This window comes from Dendropsophus ebraccatus, chromosome 9 (assembly GCF_027789765.1).
Source record: "Dendropsophus ebraccatus isolate aDenEbr1 chromosome 9, aDenEbr1.pat, whole genome shotgun sequence".
Lineage (NCBI taxonomy): Eukaryota > Metazoa > Chordata > Amphibia > Anura > Hylidae > Dendropsophus > Dendropsophus ebraccatus.
Window position 1 is genome coordinate 118,586,792 of NC_091462.1, and position 20,974 is coordinate 118,607,765.

General features: G+C 46.2%; 2 protein-coding genes across 2 annotated transcripts in view; both read right to left on the reverse strand.

Moving 5' to 3' along the window:
* The window catches only part of LOC138801669 (mas-related G-protein coupled receptor member H-like), a 566,124-nt gene that overhangs the window by 271,665 nt on the left and 273,485 nt on the right, over positions 1-20,974 (reverse strand). The window lies entirely within an intron of this gene.
* LOC138801047 (olfactory receptor 10AG1-like) lies at positions 18,944-19,897 on the reverse strand. The gene has a single exon (XM_069983466.1). The coding sequence runs from the start codon at positions 19,895-19,897 to the stop codon at positions 18,944-18,946; it is 954 nt and encodes a 317-aa protein (XP_069839567.1).

A 20,974-nucleotide genomic window follows, 5' to 3' on the forward strand; every position in this document is an offset into this window, starting at 1 on the left:
ATCTCCCCATCTCCCCCTCTCTTTTTCCGTCATCCATATACCGCCCACGCTCACTATTTACCTTCCTGAACCCCCATTACTCTCCAAGGTGAAGCACAGAGCTACTATCTCTTACAATTCTCCTTCTTCTTCTTGCAGCATGTGACATTTCTCCTAACCCTGGTCCTCTCTCTTCTAACCCTGGTCCTCTCTCTTCTAACCCTGGTCCTCTCTCTTCTAACCCTGGTCCTCTCTCCTAACCCTGGTCCTCTCTCTTCTAACCCTGGTCCTCTCTCCTAACCCTGGTCCTCTCTCTTCTAACCCTGGTCCTTTCTCCTAACCCTGGTCCTCTCTCTTCTAACCCTGGTCCTCTCTCCTAACCCTGGTCCTCTCTCTTCTAACCCTGATCCTCTCTCCTGACTCTGGGCCTCTCTTCTAACTCTGTTCCTCTCTCCTAACCCTGTTCCTCTGTCCTAACCCTGGTCCTCTCTCCTAACCCTGGTCCTCTCTCCTAACCCTGGTCCTCTCTCTTCTAACCCTGGTCCTCTCTCCTAACCCTGGTCCTCTCTCCTAACCCTGGTCCTCTCTCTTCTAACCCTGGTCCTCTCTCTTCTAACCCTGATCCTCTCTCCTGACTCTGGGCCTCTCTTCTAACTCTGTTCCTCTCTCCTAACCCTGTTCCTCTGTCCTAACCCTGGTCCTCTCTCCTAACCCTGGTCCTCTCTCTTCTAACCCTGGTCCTCTCTCTTCTAACCCTGGTCCTCTCTCTTCTAACCCTGGTCCTCTCTCCTAACCCTGGTCCTCTCTCTTCTAACCCTTGTCCTTTCTCCTAACCCTGGTCCTCTCTCTTCTAACCCTTGTCCTTTCTCCTAACCCTGGTCCTCTCTCTTCTAACCCTGGTCCTCTCTCCTAACCCTGGTCCTCTCTCTTCTAACCCTGATCCTCTCTCCTGACTCTGGGCCTCTCTTCTAACTCTGGTCCTCTCTCCTAACCCTGATCCTCTCTTCTAACCCTGGTTCTCTCTCCTAACCCTGGTCATCTCTCTTAACCCTGGTCCTCTCTCCTAACCCTGGGCCTCTCTACTAACCCTGGTCCTCTCTAATGACCCTAAGCCTCTCTTCTAACCCTGTTCCTCTCTCCTAACCCTGGTCCTCTGTCCTAACCCTGATCCTCTCTCCTAACCTGGTCCTCTCTCCTAACCCTGGGCCTCTCTTCTAACCCTGGGCCTCTCTACTAACCCTGGTCCTCTCTCCTGACCCTAAGCCTCTCTTCTAACCCCTGGTCCTCTCTCCTGGCCCTAAGCCTCTCTTCTAACTCTGGTCCTCTCTCCTGACCCTCTCTACTAACCCTGGGTGTCTCTCCTAACCCTGGGCCTCTCTTCTAACTCTGGTCCTCTCTCCTAACCCTGGGCCTCTCTACTAACCCTGGTCCTCTCTCCTAACCCTGGTCCTCTCTTCTAACTCTGGTCTTCTCTTCTAACCCTGGTCTTCTCTCCTAACCCTGGTCCTCTCTCCTAACCCTGGTCCACTCTCCTAAACCTGGGCCTCTCTTCTAAACCCTGGGCCTCTCTACTAACCCTGGGCCTTTCTCCTGACCCTGGGCCTCTCTCCTAACCCTGATCCTCTCTCCTAACCCTGGTCCACTCTCTTAACCCTGAGCCTCTCTTCTAACTCTGGTCTTCTCTTCTAACCCTGGTCCTCTCCTGACCCTGGGGCTCTCTTCTAACCCTGGTCCTCTCTCCTGACCCTGGGGCTCTCTTCTAACCCTGGTCCTCTCTACTAACCCTGGTCCACTCTCCTAACCCTGGGCCTCTCTCCTAACCCTGGGCCTCTCTACTCACCCTGGACCTCTCTCCAAACCCTAGTCCTCTCTCCTTACCCTGGGCCTCTCTACTAACCCTGGTCCTCTCTCCTTACCCTGGGCCTCTCTACTAACCCTGGTCCTCTTTCCTAACCCTGGGCCTCTCTACCAACCCTGGTCCTCTCTCCTCTAACCCTGGTCCTCTCTCCTGACCCTGGGCCTCTCTTCTAACTCTGGTCCTCTCTCCTTACCCTGGACCTCTCTTCTAACCCTGGACCTCTCTTCTAACCCTGGACCTCTCTTCTAACCCTGGTCCTCTCTCCTAACCCTGGTCCTCTCTCCTAACTCTGGTCTTCTCTCCTAACCCTGGTTCTCTCTCCTGACCTTGGGCTTCTCTCCTGACCCTGGTCCTCTCTCCTCTAACCCTGGTCCTCTCTCCTCTAACCCTGGACCTCTCTGATCCACCACAACTATGCTACTATACAATTGTATTATGATTAACCAGGCTATATAGAACAGTATACGATTAAGACACAGTCCACAGCCTCCCACGCCAATTAAACTGGCTATGAGCGGCCTGCATGGGATGTATACAAAATAACCAGGGAAATATCAATGTAATATGAGTGGAAAGATTTCTATTACCTCCATTACTAACGGTAGACAATGTATTTTACTCACTTAGTTGCCGATGCAAGGTCCCTGCATATATGACCACTCAAGCTACACAATAGACCAGGGGTACTCAACAAACTCCACTTACCGAGGTCTATTGTCAGATGAAGCTCCACTTACCGGAGTCTATTGTCAGGTGAAGCTCCACTTACCGGAGTCTATTGTCAGATGAAGCTCCACTTACCGGGGTCTATTGTCAGATGAAGGTCCGAGCTGAACATCAGTAGGAAACGTGTTTTGTTACTTTTCATAAACATTGTTGAACTATTTACATACAGAATTGATGCTTATTAGTGGGAAAACTGGCATTTGTTTCTCTTTCACCAGCACTTTGATATTAGGTACAAAGGGAGTGACTGCATTAGTAGTATATAGCCCCCCTGTTGCTCCCCCAGTAGTATATAGCCCCGCTGTGCGCTCTACCCCCTGTAGTATATAGCCCCCCTGTGCGCTCTCCCCCAGTAGTATATAGCCCCCCTGTGCGCTCTCCCCCAGTAGTATATAGCCCCCCTGTGCGCTCTCCCCCAGTAGTATATAGCCCCGCTATGTGCTCTCCCCCAGTAGTATATAGCCCCCCTGTGCGCTCTCCCCCAGTAGTATATAGCCTCGCTATGCGCTCTCCCCCAGTAGTATATAGCTCCCCTGTTGCTCCCCCAGTAGTATATAGCCCCCCTGTGCGCTCTCCCCCAGTAGTATATAGCCCCCCTGTGTGCTCTCCCCCAGTAGTATATAGCCCCGCTATGCGCTCTCCCCCAGTAGTATATAGCCCCCCTTTGCGCTCTCCCCCAGTAGTATATAGCCCCACATGCGTTCTCCCCCAGTAGTATATAGCCCCGCTGTGCGCTCTACCCCCTGTAGTATATAGCCCCCCTGTGCGCTCTCCCCCAGTAGTATATAGCCCCCCTGTGCACTCTCCCCCAGTAGTATTTAGCCCCCCGTGCGCTCTCCCCCAGTAGTATATAGCCCCGCTGTGCGCTCTCCCCCAGAAGTATATAGCCCCCTTTGCGCTCTCCCCCAGTAGTATATAGCCCCCCTGTGCTCTCTCCCCCAGTAGTGTATAGCCCCCCTGTGCTCTCTCCCCCAGTAGTATATAGCCCTGCTGTGCGCTCTCCCCCTGTAGTATATAGACCCCCTGTGCGCTCTCTTCTTGTAGTATATATCCCCCCTGTGCACTCTCCCTCTGTAGTATATAGCCCCCTCTCATATAACATTAAAAAAACAAACACTTATACTTACCTGGGTCCGGGCGTCTCTTCTTCTCTTCCCTCTTGTGTACAAAGAAAACCCCTCGAAAAAGGTTGTTTGCCGAAACGTGCGTCGGGGTGGGGGCAGCTGTCTGGCCAGCGTACTGTGTCCACTAGGGTAAAGTATAGCGTTCTAAACATCTATTTATCTTTCTATATTACTGCTGGTTTTGTGACAGAGTCTTCTTATTTTGGTTTCCTTATGGTATTTCACCATTGATACGTGCATTTATTATATCTATTCATCTCTATCTTGCCTGACAGCAGCAACCCTCACTTGTATGTTTTCTGTTGTTTTTAATGTATTTCTCAGTCGCAGTTCACTGTTTTCTATATTTCTTTATTGTATGTTCCTTTTATGAAATAAAGATTTTTTGTATTTTCATTCTTTAAGGAGGTTCAGTTGTTTCTGTATAGGTATATCTTCCCTCTTGTGGCAGCACTGCAGCGGTCAGTGGAGGGTGCTCTCCCCTTGTCTTGGTGCCGGGAAGAAGTAAGGTCCTTAAAAGACTATAGGGCCCACAAGCGATCCTTCAGACAGCATAGCGCAGGTATCAGAGCCAGGTGGTCAGTAAGCCGTGTGCTGCTGGCTACCAATGGATGTGACTCACCAAGCCAGATAAGAATGCCAAGATAAGTATTTTAAAAAATAGCGACTCGCTTCGGCACACTAGTCTATCAGTATCTCAAGCTTAACAGAGAGTATAACACAGAGTAGTACATATACACCTGTAGTACAACAGGTCCCAGCACGGCACTTCCGGTATCGCGGATTACCAAGCCATGTTAATCGCAAGCCACCGGGTCACATCACATCATCTCATATGTATACTGCCGGTACATCTACTAAACAAATTACAAACAAAACAGAAAACATCATATACTTACTGTCCTCCGACTGTCCATGTCTCTCGCATGCCGAGTCTAATATGGCTGCGGCGGAAATGACGTAGGACGTAGTGAACAGTATCCTCTAGTAACGTAAATGGCGTAAAACTACGCCATCTACTTAGATGTAATAGCCGATAAGCCCCACTAGATGGCGACCTATCTGAATTCAAATCTCCTTCCCTCTATGTGTGAGATCACACACAAGGGAATATCAGTTCATACTCAGGATATAAATAACTATATATTAATAAACATCAATAAATAGATAAATCAATGTATAAATAAATAAATAAATAAGTGAATAACCTCTCTAAACTCTGAGAATCTAAAAATACCATATAAAATACCCCTAGGACTTGCAAAATGGTATATAATTATATATGCTCTATGACCTCATTAAGACCATCAGGGTATAATGATTGGATCCTATATATCCAGTATGTTTCCCGTTTATTTAGCACTGTCACTCTATTATGTGTATTTACTGGAATTTGTTCGATAGGAGTGATGGATATTTATTGTGTGAGCATGTAAGGTGTCGTGACCCGCTATGTTTAAGGAATCCTTTAGTGGTGTTATGTCTATGTGAGTTTATCCTCTTGTGTAGAGGTTGGATAGTTCGTCCAATATATTGTAGTCCACACTCACATGTAAGGAGATATACCACAAAGGGGCAAGAGGAATCCAGGTGTTGTTTAATTTTAAATGTTTCCCCTGTTATATTAGATTTAAAAGTTTTTGCCCCCATTGATATATTTTGACAACACTTGCATTGCTTCTTTCCACATTTCCACACTCCCTTCTTCACATTCTCTTCCAGCATAGTTGGATTTCTTCTGTTTTTGGAGTTTTTTAGCCTACTTGGGGCTATGAGATTACGTAATGTTTTGCTCCTCTTATAGGTTAAACCTGTTTTTTCTGGAATGAATCTTTTTAAAACAGGATCCGTAGTCAACAGATGCCAATGTTTCTCCAGAGTTTCTTTAATTAAACCATTACTATTATTAAAAGAAGTAATAAAATTGAAACGCCATCTCTCCGAATCACTTCTTCCCTTCTTCTGAATTTTTTGGGGTGGTTCTAATAAATCATTCTGTGTTTTTGCAAGGTTCTTCTTAAAAGCCCCGTCTATCAACTTCTTCGGGTAACCCTTCTCCGCAAAACGTTTTTTCAGGATTTTTGACTGTACATTAAAATCTTCAGTGTCTGTGCAATTTTTTCTTATCCGATAAAATTGACTAAAAGGGATGTTTTTCATCCATTTAAAATTAAACAACCCCTGGATTCCTCTTGCCCCTTTATAGTATATCTCCTTACATGTGAGTGTGGACTACAATATATTGGACGAACTATCCAGCCTCTACACAAGAGGATAAACTCACATAGACATAACACCACTAAAGGATTCCTTAAACATAGCGGGTCACGACACCTTACATGCTCACACAATAAATATCCATCACTCCTATCGAACAAATTCCAGTAAATACACATAATAGAGTGACAGTGCTAAATAAACGGGAAACATACTGGATATATAGGATCCAATCATTATACCCTGATGGTCTTAATGAGGTCATAGAGCATATATAATTATATACCATTTTGCAAGTCCTAGGGGTATTTTATATGGTATTTTTAGATTCTCAGAGTTTAGAGAGGTTATTCACTTATTTATTTATTTATTTATATATTGATTTGTCTATTTATTGATGTTTATTAATATATAGTTATTTATATCCTGAGTATGAACTGATATTCCCTTGTGTGTGATCTCACACATAGAAGGAAGGAGATTTGAATTCAGATAGGTCGCCATCTAGTGGGGCTTATCGGCTATTACATCTAAGTAGATGGCGTAGTTTTACGCCATTTACGTTACTAGAGGATACTGTTCACTACGTCCTACGTCATTTCCGCCGCAGCCATATTGGACTCGGCATGCGAGAGACATGGACAGTCGGAGGACAGTAAGTATATGATGTTTTCTGTTTTGTTTGTAACTTGTTTAGTAGATGTACCGGCAGTATACATATGAGATGATGTGATGTGACCCGGTGGCTTGCGATTAACATGGCTTGGTAATCCGCGATACCGGAAGTGCCGTGCTGGGACCTGTTGTACTACAGGTGTATATGTACTACTCTGTGTTATACTCTCTGTTAAGCTTGAGAAACGCACTGATAGACTAGTGTGCCGAAATGCGTCGCTATTTTTTAATAAACTTATCTTGGCATTCTTATCTGGCTTGGTGAGTCACATCCATTGGTAGCCAGCAGCACACGGCTTACTGACCACCTGGCTCTGATACCTGCGCTATGCTGTCTGAAGGATCGCTTGTGGGCCCTATAGTCTTTTAAGGACCTTGTGTCACAAACTCGCCGGACGTAGGTGGGGAACAGAACAAGACAGTGAGCCCTAACCACTAGAACCCACCTTCTGACCCTACCTACTTGCCTCAACGGCCCTAAACGGCCGTGGACAACCACGGTGTCAGTCCCTGTCCTACACCAGGTGATACACAAAACAAGACAGACGAAACAAACACAATAATGCAAAGTCTACGGTCCGGGTCAGCAACGGCGGTCAGCGAGGTACAAAAACGTAAGGCAGAAGAAGAGTCAGAGACAGACAAGGAGGTCAGGGCAGGCAGCAGACAAAGCAGGTTGGGAGATCAAGCAATAGGTCAGGTAACAGAAGTAACAGAACCAGGAGAGATGAAGCGCTTAGCTGAGTAACACTCAATAGCCAGCAGGGAAATGAAGAGCCTGCTGCTTTTTTATCTGGAATCAGGGACGGGGTCCAGCACCTGATTGGATCAGCCCTGATCGCAGCCCCCAGCTCAGCTGGACAGGTCTATAAGGAGTAACCCCTGCACTGCCAGAGAGTAACAGGCAATGCGGGTGTGGCTGGGAAACTAAGACAGCATTCAGACAGGACTGCAAACAAAAAACAACCAGAGGCTCAGCGCTTCCTCGGTCGCCCAGCACGGACCGAGGAGCGCAAAGTCACATTCCTAACAGTACCCCCCCCTCTAATCAGGGGCCTCAGGACCCTTATTTAAAGGACCCGGTTTAGAGGGGTTATGGTCATGAAACTTCCGGATGAGACGTGGGGCATGTATATCCTTACTGGCAACCCACGTATTTTCTTCAGGACCATATCCCTTCCACTGGACAAGATATTGGATGGAATTTTGAATTTGACGAGAGTCCAATATCCTGTCCACTTCAAACTCCAGCTCCCCCTGGATGACCAGAGGAGCAGGGAGGACTGAAGGAAGCACAGGATTAACATATTTTTTGAGAAGAGACTTATGAAATACATTGTGAATTCTCATAGACCCAGGTAATCGTAATCTGAATGAAACAGGATTAATGATCTCTGTGATAACGTACGGACCAATGTACTTGGGTGCTAGTTTACCAGAGGGAACCTTCAATTTCAAGTTTTTAGTTGAGAGCCATACCTTTTCTCCTATCCCGTAATCTGAGCCAGATATGCGTCTTTTGTTCGCCTGTTTCTTAGCTGTCTCTTGGGCTTTGACCAAGTTCTGAAGAGCTTGGGCCCAAACTGTGCACAGTTTAGAATAAATACCTTCGGCCGAAGGGTTTACGGACTCTGACGCATGTACAGAAGAATATCTGGGATTAAAGCCATAATTACAATAAAATGGCGACATCTTGAGTGACTGATTTTCACGATTATTTAGAGCAAATTCCGCTAAGGATAGAAATTCTCTCCATTTATCTTGGCTCCCTGCAACAAAACACCTCAAAAATTGTTCCAGAGATTGGTTCACCCTTTCTGTCTGGCCATTAGATTGTGGGTGAAAAGCCGACGAAAAGGATAATGAGATGCCCAGCCGACCACAAAATTCTCTCCAAAATCTGGAGACAAATTGTACCCCCCTGTCAGAAACTATATTTTCTGGAACACCATGCAAACGTAAGATATGGTTTATGAACAATGTAGCCAAGGTACGAGCATTAGGGAGCTTACGCAGGGGAATAAGGTGACACATCTTAGAAAACAACCACCCAAATGACTGTTTTTCCCTTAGAGGGTGGCAAATCGGTAATAAAATCCATAGAAATATGAGTCCAAGGTCTGGTAGGCATCGGAAGGGGATGGAGGAGACCTTCAGGTAGTCTACGCAGAACCTTGGATCTGGCGCAAGTTTCACAGGCGTCGACAAATGATTTGACATCTCTTGCCCATGAAGGCCACCAATAATGCCGTGAGAGTAAGTACTTAGTACCTGCAATTCCCGGGTGACAAGCCAACACAGAATTATGAATCTCCTCCAAAACCTTAAGGCGAAGGTTTGGAGGAACAAACAGTTTAGACTCAGGAGTGTTCCGGGGAGCCAGAGACTGAGATTCCGCAATCCGAGCTGCCAGATCGGGTTGCAAAGTGGCCACCACCACCCCGGGTGACAGGATGGTCTCTGGTTGCTCCCTGGGAACCGTGTCGATGTCAAAGCTGCGCGATAAGGCGTCAGCTTTAACATTTTTAGACCCAGGTCGAAAAGAAATTTCAAAATTAAATCGTGTAAAGAACAAAGCCCATCTGGCCTGACGAGGAGTGAGACGTTTGGCTTTATCCAGATATATCAGATTCTTATGATCTGTTAACACCTTAATTCTATGTTTAGCCCCTTCCAGAAAATGTCTCCATTCATCAAAGGCTAATTTAATGGCCAGAAGTTTCCTGTTACCTATGTCATAGTTGCTTTCGGCTTTGGAGAACTTCCTAGAAAAGTAGGCTATGGGTCTGAGGTTGGTGAGGGTCTCTGAACCTTGTGAGAGAACTGCTCCTACCCCAACCTCAGATGCGTCAACTTCAATGACAAAGGGTTGTTCAAAGTCAGGCTGAGTTAACACAGGAGCTTCCGCAAAACACCTCTTAAGCTTGTCAAATGCCAGGATATAGCCTCAGGACTCCAATTAACCAGGTCTGCCCCCTTTTTGGTTAGATCAGTTAAAGGTTTAGCAATAACAGAAAAACCCTTGATGAACTTTCTATAGTAATTGGCGAATCCCAGGAACCTTTGTAGGGCCTTAAGGCTACTGGGTCGCTCCCAATTTTCAATGGCTGTCACTTTAAGGGGATCCATACAAAATGAGTTGGAGGTGATCTTATACCCTAAGAATGAGACCTCCTGTATCCCAAACTGGCATTTTGACAGCTTGGCGCAGAGGTGATTTTGCCTTAGCAATTCTAACACAGTACGAACATGCTGAACATGAGAGCACCAATCAGGAGAAAATATCAAAATATCATCTAGATATACCACCAAAAAACGACCCAGATGTTCACGGAACACGTCATTAACAAAATGTTGGAAGACTGCCGGAGCATTACATAATCCAAAGGGCATAACGAGGTATTCGAAATGTCCCTCAGGAGTATTAAAGGCAGTCTTCCACTCGTCTCCCTCCTTTACTCTTATTAGGTTGTATGCTCCCCGCAAGTCAATCTTAGAGAACCATTTGGCTCCCACAATTTGGTTAAACAAGTCTGGAATGAGAGGCAGAGGGTGTTGATTTTTCTCGGTGATCTTATTCAATTCTCGATAATCAATACAGGGGCGTAGACCACCATCTTTTTTACCCACAAAAAAGAATCCCGCCCCCATGGGAGAAGAGGAGGGACGGATGTGACCTTTACGCAAGCTATCCTTGATATAATCTCGCATAGCCTCTCTTTCTGGACAGGACAAATTAAATATTCTACCCTTAGGGTACTTAGACTCTGGTATCAAGTCAATAGTGCAATCATAGGGACGATGGGGAGGTAATCCATCCACCGATCTCTCATCAAACACATCAGCATAATCAAGCAGAAACTCCGGAATCTCCCCATCATCAGAAGAACATTCAGCAAGCGACAAAGAAATACAATGAGGAGCGCACTCTGGTCCCCATCGAACCAGTTCCCTGTTGGGCCAGTCAAACACGGGGTTATGCTGGTCCAACCAGGGTAACCCCAGAATAATATCAGCAGACAAATTTTCCATAAGCAAAAAGTCAAGCTTTTCAAAATGAACTGATCCCACCTTTACCTCAAGATGGGGGGTAATGTAGCGTATATTACCCTGAGCAAAAGGGGCAGAGTCCGCTCCAGTCACATTCAACGGACATTTAAGCTGAAGTGGACATGCCCCCAGACCAGACCAGAAAACAGTATTAATAAAGTTAGCAGAAGCCCCAGAGTCAACCTGGGCATATCCCGAGATAAATTTATCTCCCAAAGTCAAAGAAATAGGCAACAACAACTTCTTTTTCTTGTCGAAGGTTACCTGTGCACCTGAATGACCCCCTCGATAATCATTCAGGCGCTGAAGTTTTCCGGCGGTGAACCAGGTCTAGCGGTACATTGTCGTACTTGATGCCCCGCTTTGCCACAGTAGAGACACAGATGGTTCTGGAGGCGATATGCACGTCTGGCCTTGGCGTCAGTTGACCCGATCTGCATAGGTTCGTCTTGCGGAGGGGACACAGGAGAGGAAGAAGAAGGTTTAGGAGGTAAGGTCAAAGGACATGAACCAGAAGGGAATTTAGACGTTTCTCTCTCTTTGCGTCTGTCCCGCATACGCCTATCTACCCGTATGGCTAAGGTCATAGTTTCCTCCAGAGTCTCAGGATTAGGATAGGCTACTAACAAGTCCTTCAGTTGGTCAGACAAGCCCGCACGAAACTGGAAACGCAGAGCTGGGTCATTCCACGCAGAGGGTACACACCACTGCCTAAAGTCAGCACAGTATTCTTCCACTGGTCTCTTACCCTGTCTGAGTGTCGTCAATTGGCGCTCTGCCTCTGCTGCTCGGTCTGGGTCATCATACAGAAGGCCCAAGGCTGAAAAAAATCTGTCAACGGTCATTAAATCAGGGGAGTCAGAAGGTAGTGAGAATGCCCATTCTTGGGGTGGGCCCTGCAGGAGGGACATAATAATGCCCACCCTCTGGGTCTCATCTCCGGAGGAGCGGGGACGTAGCCGAAAAAATAATCTGCACCCCTCCCGAAAGGTCCGGAAATTTTTCCTGTCCCCCTTAAATTTCTCAGGGAGCTGCACTGGGGGTTCAGGAGCCTGCGGGGGGGTCAGACACATCTGCCTGGGCAAGGACTCTTGTTCCTGCACACGCTCAGCAAGGGTCTGAACCAACGTATTCAGACCCTGCATCTGGGTCACCAGGGTGTTCATAGGGTCCATGATGCAGGTGACCCAAAAATCTTCTTTTGGGCTGGCTATTCTGTCACAAATGCGCTGGACGTAGGTAGGGAACAGAACGAGACAGTGAGCCCTAACCACTAGAACCCACCTTCTGACCCTACCTACTTGCCTCAACGGCCCTAAACGGCCGTGGACAACCACGGTGTCAGTCCCTGTCCTACACCAGGTGATACACAAAACAAGACAGACGAAACAAACACAATAATGCAAAGTCTACGGTCCGGGTCAGCAACGGCGGTCAGCGAGGTACAAAAACGTAAGGCAGAAGAAGAGTCAGAGACAGACAAGGAGGTCAGGGCAGGCAGCAGACAAAGCAGGTTGGAAGATCAAGCAATAGGTCAGGTAACAGAAGTAACAGAACCAGGAGAGCTGAAGCGCTTAGCTGAGTAACACTCAATAGCCAGCAGGGAAATGAAGAGCCTGCTGCTTTTTTATCTGGAATCAGGGACTGGGTCCAGCACTTGATTGGATCAGCCCTGATCCCAGCACCCAGCTCAGCTGGACAGGTCTATAAGGAGTAACCCCTGCACTGCCAGAGTGTAACAGGCAATGCAGGTGTGGCTGGGAAACTAAGACAGCATTCAGACAGGACTGCAAACAAAAAACAACCAGAGGCTCAGCGCTTCCTCGGTCGCCCAGCACGGACCGAGGAGCGCAAAGTCACATTCCTGACACCTTGCTTCTTCCTGGTGTATCTGCTCCACACGCTGTGTGGATGATCCTCTGCTAAGCTGCGGTATTGGTATTACGTCTGATATAGTGTTGTGCCTATCATTGCACAACCTCAAAAGGTGAGCACATTGACGATCTTGTGCATTATTGCTATCTAGTAACCCAGATATTACACTAGGAAGCGCCCTTCCCTCCTTTTCTTCTTCTTTTTTACTTGTCCTGGTGGCGGCGCAGTGACGTCACTTCGTCACACCAGAAGGGGAGTGCGGCCACAAGAGAGACTGACAGGGAGGGAGCCAATGCCTCTCTCTCTGTCAGTGCTGCTGCTGCACGGTAACTATGATCGCTCATACTTACTGTGCAGGGAGCAGCGCTACAGCAGGGGTCCAGACAGCTGGCCTCTGCGATCGGGGTTCAGACCGCGGTCCGCCAGTTGAGGACACCTGCAATAGACTATTGTCTTAACCATTTCTATTGACTTATTATATCAGCATTTTATTATTATGTTATTGGATGAATTTCATTTTTATTAAACCCTATTGTTTACACTATATCTATCACTAATTCCACCACTTGAGAGCCTACGGCTATGCTGTACTCTCATATATATCCTTAGGTGCTAGGACCAGTAGTGCACTCTCTTATTTTATTTTTATTTATTTATTTATTTATTTTTTTCATTTCTAATAACTTTTTTATTTCATTTTTTAATAATAACAACTTCATACAAACAATGCCAACAATAAGAGAAAATTCCAACAAGATTAAGTATAAATCCTTCAGAATTAAATCCCCAAATTTTCCTAACCGCTGAGCGAGGAACAAACAAAACTAAACAAAAGCCAACTACATTATTGACCCCTAACACATCATGATACTTTTCATACAGTGTACAGCACCTCTCCCTTTGATCTCTGTTAGGAATTCTCGGAGATATTAAATTTTGCACCAAAATTTATTTTACATAAAAGAAATATCTAAGTATCTTGTTCCTTTTCTTATTGGAGGTCTCAGACTGGACGTATCTCCCAAGATAGCTAAAGAGGGCACTTCCGGCAACTTCGCCCCCATTTCATCCTTTGTCTTACAGTAAACGTGACCATAAAGGCGCTACTTCTTGACATTTCCATAGTAGATGTACAAAGCCTGTCCCTTCTGACCCACATCGTGGACATCTGTCATTCGTCCATCTCCTAATCCTAGCTAAAAAGATCGGTGTGGGCAAAACCAAAACGTCCATTGACTCCCAGTGCTTTCTTAAATTCTTTCCAGACTTTCATCAGGGTAACAACCATTTGCCAGTCTTTACACTTATCACGTCTCAACGTACCTGCTTCAAGTTTCTGGAAAGTATCACAAGAGGACTCTCCCAACACTTCTCCCAAACATGTGAAGAGCCAATAAACTTGAGATTCCAAAAAGTATTGCTTAACATTAGGCAATCCAAGTCCGCCCTTTTCCTTTGTGCCCCCTAAATCAGAAAATTGAACATGGCCTCAATCCTCATGAAATAATCTTCTCCAACAAAAATTGGGGAAGCTCCAAACAAGAATAGTAATTTTAGAACACAGATTGATTTAATTAGTATAACCCTATCAACCCTTGTTAACGGGAGGTTATGCCAGATCTTGGCTTTCCTTGACAACTCCTTTACCGTGGGTTTAATATTTAGGTGATTAAAATTCCCATGATTTCTAGATACTTTTATTCCAAGGTACCTAAAGTTTTCACCCAGACCCAGTTGTTTTAAAGGAGGAAAATGAAAGCTAATGTTAGGGTTAAAGGGAACCTGTCACCCCCGGTGACGGGGTGACAGGCTCCCGACCCCCCGTTCTCTATGGGTGTTGGACTCATCTCTCAGCGCACACGCCGGGCTGCAGCGGCTGAGATCTCCGTGACACGACCATCTTCAGAAGCGGGACCCGGCGCGATGAGGTGAGTATAGGGGGTTCTAACGGGGGGTCAGGAGCCTGTGACCCCGGCACGGGGGGTGACAGGTTCCCTTTAAGGGGCATCACTATTGACTTGGCCTGATTAATAGCCAATCCTGACAGCATCCCTACTTCCTTTATCAGTTCCATTATTCCAGAATTGCCACCTTGGGATCTCTTAAAAACAGAAGCATGTCGTCTGCGTAGAGTGACACCCTGTCCCCTTTGCCCCCTGCCCCGCAGTAGTGCACTCTTAGAGAACACCTTCACATGACATACATTTATCCTTGTGTGTAAACTAACATCCAATAGGAGGGTGTAGTTTGGCACATTTTTTTGTTTTCCTTCTGATATTCCTGCTGTCATCATGGGCGATTTTACCATCCCCATTAACAACCCAATCTCCCCATCAGCTTCTTTCTCTAACCTCCTCCCTTGGCCTCTCTAAACATTCTAACTCTCCAACTCATTAGAGTGGGAATACCCTGGACCTGGTCTTCCCTGGACTTTGCCCAATTTCCCACTTTACTGACTCCACCACTGAGCTCTGAGACCACAATCTTCTCTCCTTCTCTCCTTCCTTTTGCGCATGCATTAGGTTGGCCTAGGTCCGCCGGATTCACTTAGAAGCGTGTGCCAGGCCCGGGTCTGACGGATTTACTAAGAGGCATGCGCCAAGAATATGGAAGTGAAGTAGAGCAGCCTCTACCCCTAACATGGGCCTTAGACCTCATGGGTATGCCGGGATCTGGGAGCAAAGAGAATGTTGTGCTGCCCTTAAGAGAAGTAATGAAAATACCTGGGTCATGGCCTGCCTTGTCCACTACTTATAAAGGACTTGTAGTCAAACCCCCTAAAATAAGACATTACTATAAAAAAGCTTAGGGTGCCCCGATTACACAACTTTTTACTGTTTCTTGATGCACCTCTCCATTCCTGAGATATGTGGCTTTAAAGTTTCTTCTGCAACTTAGTTATTAGTCAGATGGGTGTGGACTTTAGAAGGGAGGTGACTATGAGGTGATGGGCGTGATTATACAGTGAGGGGGTAGCTATTAGGCATACCCTCCCCTGAATTTAACCTCTTAAGGACCGTGCCAATTATCATTTTTGCACTTTCAATTTTTCCTCCTTGTGTTTAAAAGGCCATAGTGCTTGTGTTTTTTCCCCTACAGACCCACATGAGCCTTTTTTGTGCCATTAATTTTACTTTGCAATGACAGACTTAATTTTTGCATTAAAATATGCAGCAAAACCGGAAAAAATTTATATGTGCGGTGAAATTAAAAATAAAATGCATTTTTTTTTATTTGGGGATGGGGGTGGTTGGTTGTGTTTATGCCGTTAACCCTATGTTAAAACTTACATGTTAAATATGTTTCACAAGTGCGATTACAGAGATATCTGACGGCTTTTAAAGAGACTCTGTACCCACAATCTGATCCCCCCAAACCACTTGTACCTAGATCTGTCTTGGGGTCCATTCGGCAGGTGATGCAGTAATTGTCCTAAAAAACAACTTTTAAATTTGCAGCCCTGTGTCAAATTGGCGTGGCCTAGAGGGCATATGCGCTAGGCTTGCACCACCCCTCTGTCCCTCCTCCCCGCCCATTAGGTGGCAGAATTTCTCCTATTGCTCACTTGTCTAAACACCGCACAGGTGCCTTAACGATCCAGCCCATGTGCCGTGTTCACACAGGTGATAAATGGGAGAGAACATGCCTGGAGCATTCCTAATGATGAGGAGAGCAGGGAGGAGGGACAGAGAGGGTGTGCCAGCCTAATGCATACACAATCTAGGCCACGGCCGTTTGACACAGGGCTGCAAGTTTAAAAGTTGTTTTTCAGGACAATAACTGCATTACCTGCCGAACGGACCCCAGGACAGATCTTGGAATAAAAGCTGCTGACGGTACAAGCAGTTTGGGGTGGGTTGTGGGTGGGGGTTCAGATTGTGGGTACAAAGTCGCTTTAAAAAATTTAAATATTTTAAAAAAAGTAAATGTTCCTTAAAGTCCCTCTATTCCCTCCTTATAACACTTTTATCCTTTGGTTTATGGGGCTGTGTGAGTTGTAATTTTTTGCTCAATGAGCAGTACTTTCTATCAGCACTTTACTTGCCTATTTGCAACTTTTTGATCACTTGTTATTACAATTTGTCTGGATTTGATGGGACAAAAAAGGCGCAATTTTGAACTTTGTATTTTTTTTTTGCGCTTACACCATTTACCATGCGAGAACAGGAATGTGATAATTTAATAGTTGGGGTGATTGCGCACGCGGCGATACCAAACATGTTTGTTTATTTATTTATTTTTATTTATTAAATGGAAAAAGGGGGTGATTCAGATTTTTATTAGGGGAGGGGATTACTTGTACAGTAATTAGAGGTCCCTGGAATACTTCTAATATAACTACACAGATCCCTCATAGGGATCAGTGTAGTATTCATTATGCAGCACTGATCAATGAGATCGGTGCTCTATTGGTCTGGTGTGCTGCAGCCCAGATCTATAGATTACCGAGCTGGGATCATTGTCATTCTGACGCTGAGTCCATGGCTGGTAAGAGGAAGGGATCCTCCCTCCATGATCGCATCGCTGGGGGGGGAATCCAGCCACTAGACCACCAGGCGATCACTATGGAGGACTTTTAACTGCAGCTGTCATGTTTGACAGCTACATTTAATGGTTCTAATTAGTGGGTGCGGCAATCGGCCGCGCCCACTAATAGCCGTAGTCCCGGGCTGCAGAAAGCCTTCAGGATTGCGGCAGTCTAGATCGGGGCGACCCCCTCTGAACTCCACCTAGCGGCGCAATGACATATCAGATACGTCATGGGTCATTAAAGGGTTAAATATTCATACCTGCTGAATGTGTAATCCCGCCCATCACCTTGCAGTCACTCTCATTAATAATATTAAGTTCCCGCCCATCTGACTATTAACTAAATTGTCAAACAAAGTATAAACCCACAATTCTCAGGAATGGGGAAGCACATCAGAAAACTGTAAAATGGGGGGGGGGGTCCGAGGGTTGGCGGAGGGTCCTCTATAAATAGACTCTACAGAGAGAGGGGGGTTTCTTCACGTTTTTAGAGGCCAGGTATACAGAATCCCCATTGCAACCCTAGGACCTTACAGGGCTTCAGGCCAGGTCAAGTTATACACATGGCTTTGAATGCTACCGATGAAATTGTCTGTACCCTGCATAGAAAAGAAAAGAATGAGAGGGTAGTTCTCAATGCAAGCTGCTAAGATTAGACTTTATTGTTTCATAGTCTAGTTTTGTCATATACTACACTGTAAAATATAAGAAGGCAGACCATGCCAATGCTACGGGGCCCGAGCACTAAGGGGGCCCACAGGCCATCTGACTATTAAACTGTGAGTGTTTGTGGTGAACGCTCACAATAAATGCGGTGGCGCTATTGGCTTCCCATCCTGCCAGTCTCTCTTGTAGCCTGAGGCTGTATTGCACCTTCAGCCCCACAAGGTCACTCTCTGTCCTAGCTCCCCGGCACATGACTGACATCACTTATCTGCTTCAGAGCTGGGAGAAAGAAAGAACGCCTGGGACTGTGACAGTCTAGGTGAGTATGATTGGGTGGTGGTGGTGGTGGATATTGGGCTGTAGAGGTTTTTTGCTATGGGGCCCCATGAATCCTAGCTATGCCCCTTCTGTGAACTGTTTTACATTTCAGCCAACATTAGTTAGTTCACTTTCTTAGGCTACAGTTCAGAAGGTTGATGATAGATAGACTATAAAAATACACTATTGTGAGGGTCCACAAACTACAGGTTTTCAACATGTCTCAGAATTCCCAGTGGAGGAGAAAAGGCCTGACATCTAAGGTGCTAATATGTCTCTAATGTGCAGGAGACGCCGAGGAGGAAGGTATGTCTCTTATAATATGTGTCCTACCTTCCTCCTCAGCTCCAGTGCTGTTAGTAGTTTGCTCCATGGTCCATTAGGAGCACTGGGACACCTGTTTGGAGCACTGCCTGCCCCCAATAGTGCTGATCTGTCCCTGGCTGGCCCACCTTTCTCTAAATATAACCAATGGAGCGGGCCAGCCGGGGGCCAACCGGATCAGAGCTATGGGGGTGGGCAGTGCTCCTAATGGGTGCCCCAGTGCTCCTACTGGTCTTACCTGACTGTGGAACAGACTACTAACTGCACAGGAAAGGCGCTGAGGAGAAAGGTATGTACCTACTACTCCTGTGAAGTAGGGACATAACAGCAGGTTAGACAAATCTAATCTAGTTCCCCTTTAAGCCTCCACACATCTTAATGATGTTCTCCTCAAGGAGATTTACTTTTCCTTCGATCCCAGCTCCTCATAAAAGTCGTATGAAAATTCTTCTTATATGAGGGACCAAAAACACAAGGACAAGGAAACTGTAGCCATGAATGACGGAGAGGTCACAGCGACAGAACATCCTAGAGGAACACCAGCAGGATCTGATCCACCAGTGACCTCCCCTAAAATAATACACGAGAAACCCCGAACATTTCAGACATAAGTTTTAAGTTTATTTTGAACCTTTGACGGGAATTTCCGCAGAGCGGCCTTCATATCCTTGTTGCGAAGGCTGTAGATTAAGGGATTAAGGGCGGGCACCACTATGTAGTAGAATAGGGTAATGAGTCGGTCATCATCTTCAGAGTCTTGTGTCCCCAACCGTAAGTACAAGTACATGGCCGTGCCATAGAACAATACAACAGACGCCAGGTGGGAGCCGCAGGTGGATAAAGCCTTGAGCTGAGCTTCAGCCGAATGTAAGAGGAAAATGGAAGACAAGATTTTGATGTATGAGCAGATGATCAGAATGAAGGGAATCCCGGCCCCACACAAACAGGCCATAAAGACAGAGAGTCTATTTATGAAGGTGTTATCACAGGCCAGGTCCAAAAGAGGTGGATAGTCACAAAAGAAATGGTCTATGAGGTTGGAACCACAATAGGGCAAGGTAAAAACAAAAATGGTTTGTCCCAATGATAATAGCAATGCTATCATCCACGAGCCCAGAGTCAACTGGTAACACCGGGCTGGGGTCATCACCGCCATATATCTCAATGGGTGACAGATGGCCATGTACCGGTCAAAGGCCATCACCATCAGGAAAACACATTCACATACCCCAATGGTTTGGAAGACGTACATCTGAACGGCACAACCCAGAAAGGAGATGGACCTGGTGATAGATAGGACGCTCTCCAGAACCTTGGGGATGGTGACGCTGGTAAAACAAATTTCAAGGAATGATAAATTTCTCAAGAAGAAATACATGGGAGTATGAAGAAGAGGATCGATTGTAATGGTTAGGATGATGACACCATTCCCTACCAGGGTGGCCAGGTATCCGGAGAGCATGAAGGCGAATAAGGAAAACTGGACGGGCAGAGGAAAATCAGAGAAACCCAGAAGAATGAAGTCTGTGATGTTCGTCCGGATTTGTCCTCCCATTGATGTCTTCTCTCTCATATGATAAGAGTCAATCAATTGTTGGCAAAAACATGAATCACCGATGATGATGATGTCATCCCTGATGAAGATGATGGCCCTAGATCTAGAGATAACACCAACCACTGGAACAGTGACCTCATTGGTATCTCTGGGTATCAGTCCTGTTTAGTAAGCTTTATCTTCCCCATACATTATACACATTGTCATGACAATACTGGATCACAGAAATAACATGGAGCTGGTAATACTGGATGACTGGACCACAGAGCCCAGCAACGTTTTTATGAGCAGCCATCAATGCTCCGACCCAGTAAGAGAAAGATGGAGGCAATAACTCATCTTTATATATGGTCAAATAACAGGAGGAGATGGAATAGATGGAGGATGAGAAGGTGGACGAAGATGAGGAAGTATAGACTGTAGGAGAAAGGGTGGAGAAGGAAGGAGAAGTCACCGAAGAAGATGAAGAGGGTGAGGAGAAGGTGGATGAGGATGAGGAAGGATGGACTGTAGGAGGAAGGGTAGGGAAATCACTAAAGAAGATGAAGAGGGTGAGGAGAAGGTGGACGAGGAAGAGGAAGGATGGACTGCAAGAGGAAGGGAGGAGAAGGGAGGAGAAGTCACTGAAGAAGATGAACAGGGTGAGGAGAAAGTGGATGAGGATGAGGAAGGATGGACTGCAAGAGGAAGGGTGGGGAAGGGAGGAGAAATCACTAAAGAAGATGAAGAGGGTGAGGAGAAGGTGGATGAGGATGAGGAAGGATGGACTGTAGGAGGAAGGGTGGGGAAATCACTAAAGAAGATGAAGAGGGTAATGAGAAGGTGGACGAGGATGAGGAAGGATGGACTGTAGGAGGAAGGGTGGGGAAGGGAGGAGAAGTCACTAAAGAAGACGAACAGGGTGAGGAGAAGGTGGATGAGGAAGTATAGACTACAAGAGGAAGGGTGGGGAAGGGAGGAGAAGTCTCAGAAGAAGACGAACAGGGTGAGGAGAAGGTGAACAAGGATGAGGAAGCATGGACTACAACAGGAAGGGTGGGGAAGGGAGGAGAAATCACTAAAGAAGATGAACAGGGT

Coding starts and splice junctions, on each gene's coding strand:
- LOC138801047 (XM_069983466.1), bottom strand. CDS start 19,897: ATGGGAGGACAAATCCGGACGAACATCACAGACTTCATTCTTCTGGGT.